A 2477-nucleotide genomic window follows, 5' to 3' on the forward strand; every position below is an offset into this window, starting at 1 on the left:
GTGCAGGGGACAGCCCTGTCCCCCAGCCCGGGCCCCACTGTTCCCACCCACAGCGGGTGCCGGGGCGCGGCTCGGGGCTGCTGGCTCTGCCATGGTGTCTCGTGGTGTCCGTCTGTCTGTCTGTCTGTCTCCACAACGTCTCCTTTCTCTTTCCTCCCCGTGTGCCTGTCACCCAAGGAGTTATCCCTGAATCCCTGGCGCCGTAGTAAGTACGGAGAGGCCACCCCGGACGGACGAGGGACAGGGGCTCGGGGGGATCTTCGGTCTCCGTGGAAATCCCTTAGGAAACCCCCCGGGGAATCCCTCCCTCCCTCCCTGGTGTCGCTTCCTGCTTCTCCTGCTGCCTCTTCCCGGCTCTCCATCCCACATCGCTTGTCCCGCCGGGAGGGGGCGGCTCGGGGAGCGGTGCCTGTGGCAGGACAGGATCAAATCCCAACGTTCTCCTCTCGTGGAGGCCAAATCCCGCTCCTGCCCAGGCCCCACTGCACCTCTGGGGGATAAACCCCCCAGAACAGCGGTGCTGCTGCCCCAACTCCCTGCTCCCTCTCCCCAAGGTGATAAGAAGGCCGATGGTGGCCAAGCCCCCCCCGATCCCACTGCCAAGAAGGAGCCACCGGCGGTGGTGAACGGGAAGGATGAGGAGCAAAGCACCGAGGAAAACCTTGGAAAAGGGGGGACAGACCGGACAACCACCAACGCCGACCAGGATGCCCCCAAGGAGAAGGAGACAGTGACCAGCAACCCCGTGTCCCCCGACGGTTCACCCTCCAAATCACCCTCCAAAAAGAAGAAGAAATTCCGGACCCCGTCTTTCCTGAAAAAAGGCAAAAAGAAGGAAAAGATCGAGTCCTGAGTGTCCTGTGGCCTCACCAGGGATCCTGGCATCGCCGGGACCCCGAGGCGCGGCTCTAAACCCCAGAACCCGGCTGCTTCCCGGGCCCGAGGCACCTCGTCCCCCTTATCACCCGCCTCTGGGGGCTGTCACCGGGCTCAGAGAGACCGTGGTCCCCGTCTGGGGAAGCTCCCGCTGCACCTCCCTGCCCCTCTCCCTCCTGGGCTCCGGCCCCTTCCCACACCGTGGGCCGAGGGCTGGACTGTCTCCACCAGAGCCCAGATCTGCTTGGTTTGAGGAAGAAAAGGGTGTTTCGTGGTTATTCTCTTCACCTTCTGTTTCAAGCTCTGCTGGAATGGCGCCGGCTTCATCCCCAGGGAAAACTGTCCATCGCTTCACCAGGAGAACAGGATCGAGCTGAAGGCTTTTCCTGAAGAGGAGCTGAGGTTTTTCCTCCCCGGATTGTAAACCTTCCTCCCCGTGGGCTCAAGAACCACTTCCTCCCCTTCTCCTGGTAGCCCCAGCCCGTGTTTTCCCCACCCAAGGAAGAGCAGCAGGATTTCCCACCGCTGGAAAAGCCCCCACCTCACTGCACGACCCGCACCTGGGAAAATAGGGAAAAGAACCCCACACCCCTCCGGGACTTGTCTGTGTTATTTAAAACTGAGCAAAACTCACTCACTAAGTGCTACTTCGGGATGAACACACGCTGCCAGCTCACAGCGGCCACGCCGGCCCCCTGCTTTTCCCAGCTCTGGAATTCCCAGCACAAGTTCCATCCTTCCTGGCGTTCCCTTCCCTCCCAGCGTTACAGCCTCCTGGCCACCCCTGCCCGGGAAGAGCCCCAGCCCTGCCCGCGCTCCCCACAGCCCTTCCAGCGCTGGGATTTGGGGATAAACCACCGGGATCAGCCCCAAACCCTCCCCCCTTCCTGGGGTGCTCGCCCTGAGCCTTGCTGCGTCCGTGGAGCCCTGCCCAGGAGGTTTGGGATACCCCAGAACCCCCATCTGGGGCTCCCCCAGCCCAGCAGGGTTTCCCTGCATGCCATCAGTGTGGTTTCAAACCGAGGGGACACTCTGAGCCCCTCAACCCTGTCACTGGGGGGCTGTTCCTCACTGCCACTGATTCTGAGGCTCTTTGAGGCCATTTTTGTCACCTGGGTGACCCGGGGCAGCAGAGCCCGCAGAGACAGCCGTGTCCCCTCCCTGGGGTAGCACTGTCACACCTGGGGGCAATTCCTGAATGACAGCACTGCCACACCCCCAGCCCAACCCGGGGGCTCCCCCAGGGGTTTTGTCCCCACTCTGTCCCTGAAGGTGTGTGCCCAGGGCCTTTGTCACCCCTTTTCCCAAGGGCCACTGGCTTTGCAGAGGACCCTGGGGATGACCTCCCCATCCATGAAATTCCAGGTAGAAAGGGACGAAGGCTCCAGTGCCACCATCATCACCACGATGGAGGTAAACAGAGCCAAGATCACCCCCCAGGACCACCCCTCGGGTAATTCCCCCCAGCCCACCTCCCCGCCTCCCCTTCCCCTCGCTCCAGCAAGGCTCAGGGTGGGGGCAAATCCCTGATCCGCACCCCCGCTGGAAAACAGAGGCAGGTCCCACCCTGGCAGCGGGGAAGGGCGAGTCCCGCGGGGCTC

At 62.7% G+C, this 2477-nt stretch overlaps 1 protein-coding gene across 1 annotated transcript in view; it reads left to right on the plus strand.

Annotated features, from left to right (window-relative positions):
* Positions 1-1470, plus strand: part of LOC102044163 (beta-adducin-like) — an 8025-nt gene extending 6555 nt beyond the window's left edge. Inside the window, exons 13-14 of the mRNA XM_031064879.1 lie at positions 7-205; positions 555-1470. Coding sequence (XP_030920739.1) covers positions 7-205; positions 555-853 — 498 coding nt within the window. The 3' untranslated portion in view covers positions 854-1470. The remainder of the gene's footprint in view (positions 1-6; positions 206-554) is intronic.
* The last annotated feature ends 1007 nt before the right edge of the window (positions 1471-2477 follow it).

The sequence above is a fragment of the Geospiza fortis genome, unplaced genomic scaffold (genome assembly GCF_000277835.1).
Source record: "Geospiza fortis unplaced genomic scaffold, GeoFor_1.0 scaffold687, whole genome shotgun sequence".
Lineage (NCBI taxonomy): Eukaryota > Metazoa > Chordata > Aves > Passeriformes > Thraupidae > Geospiza > Geospiza fortis.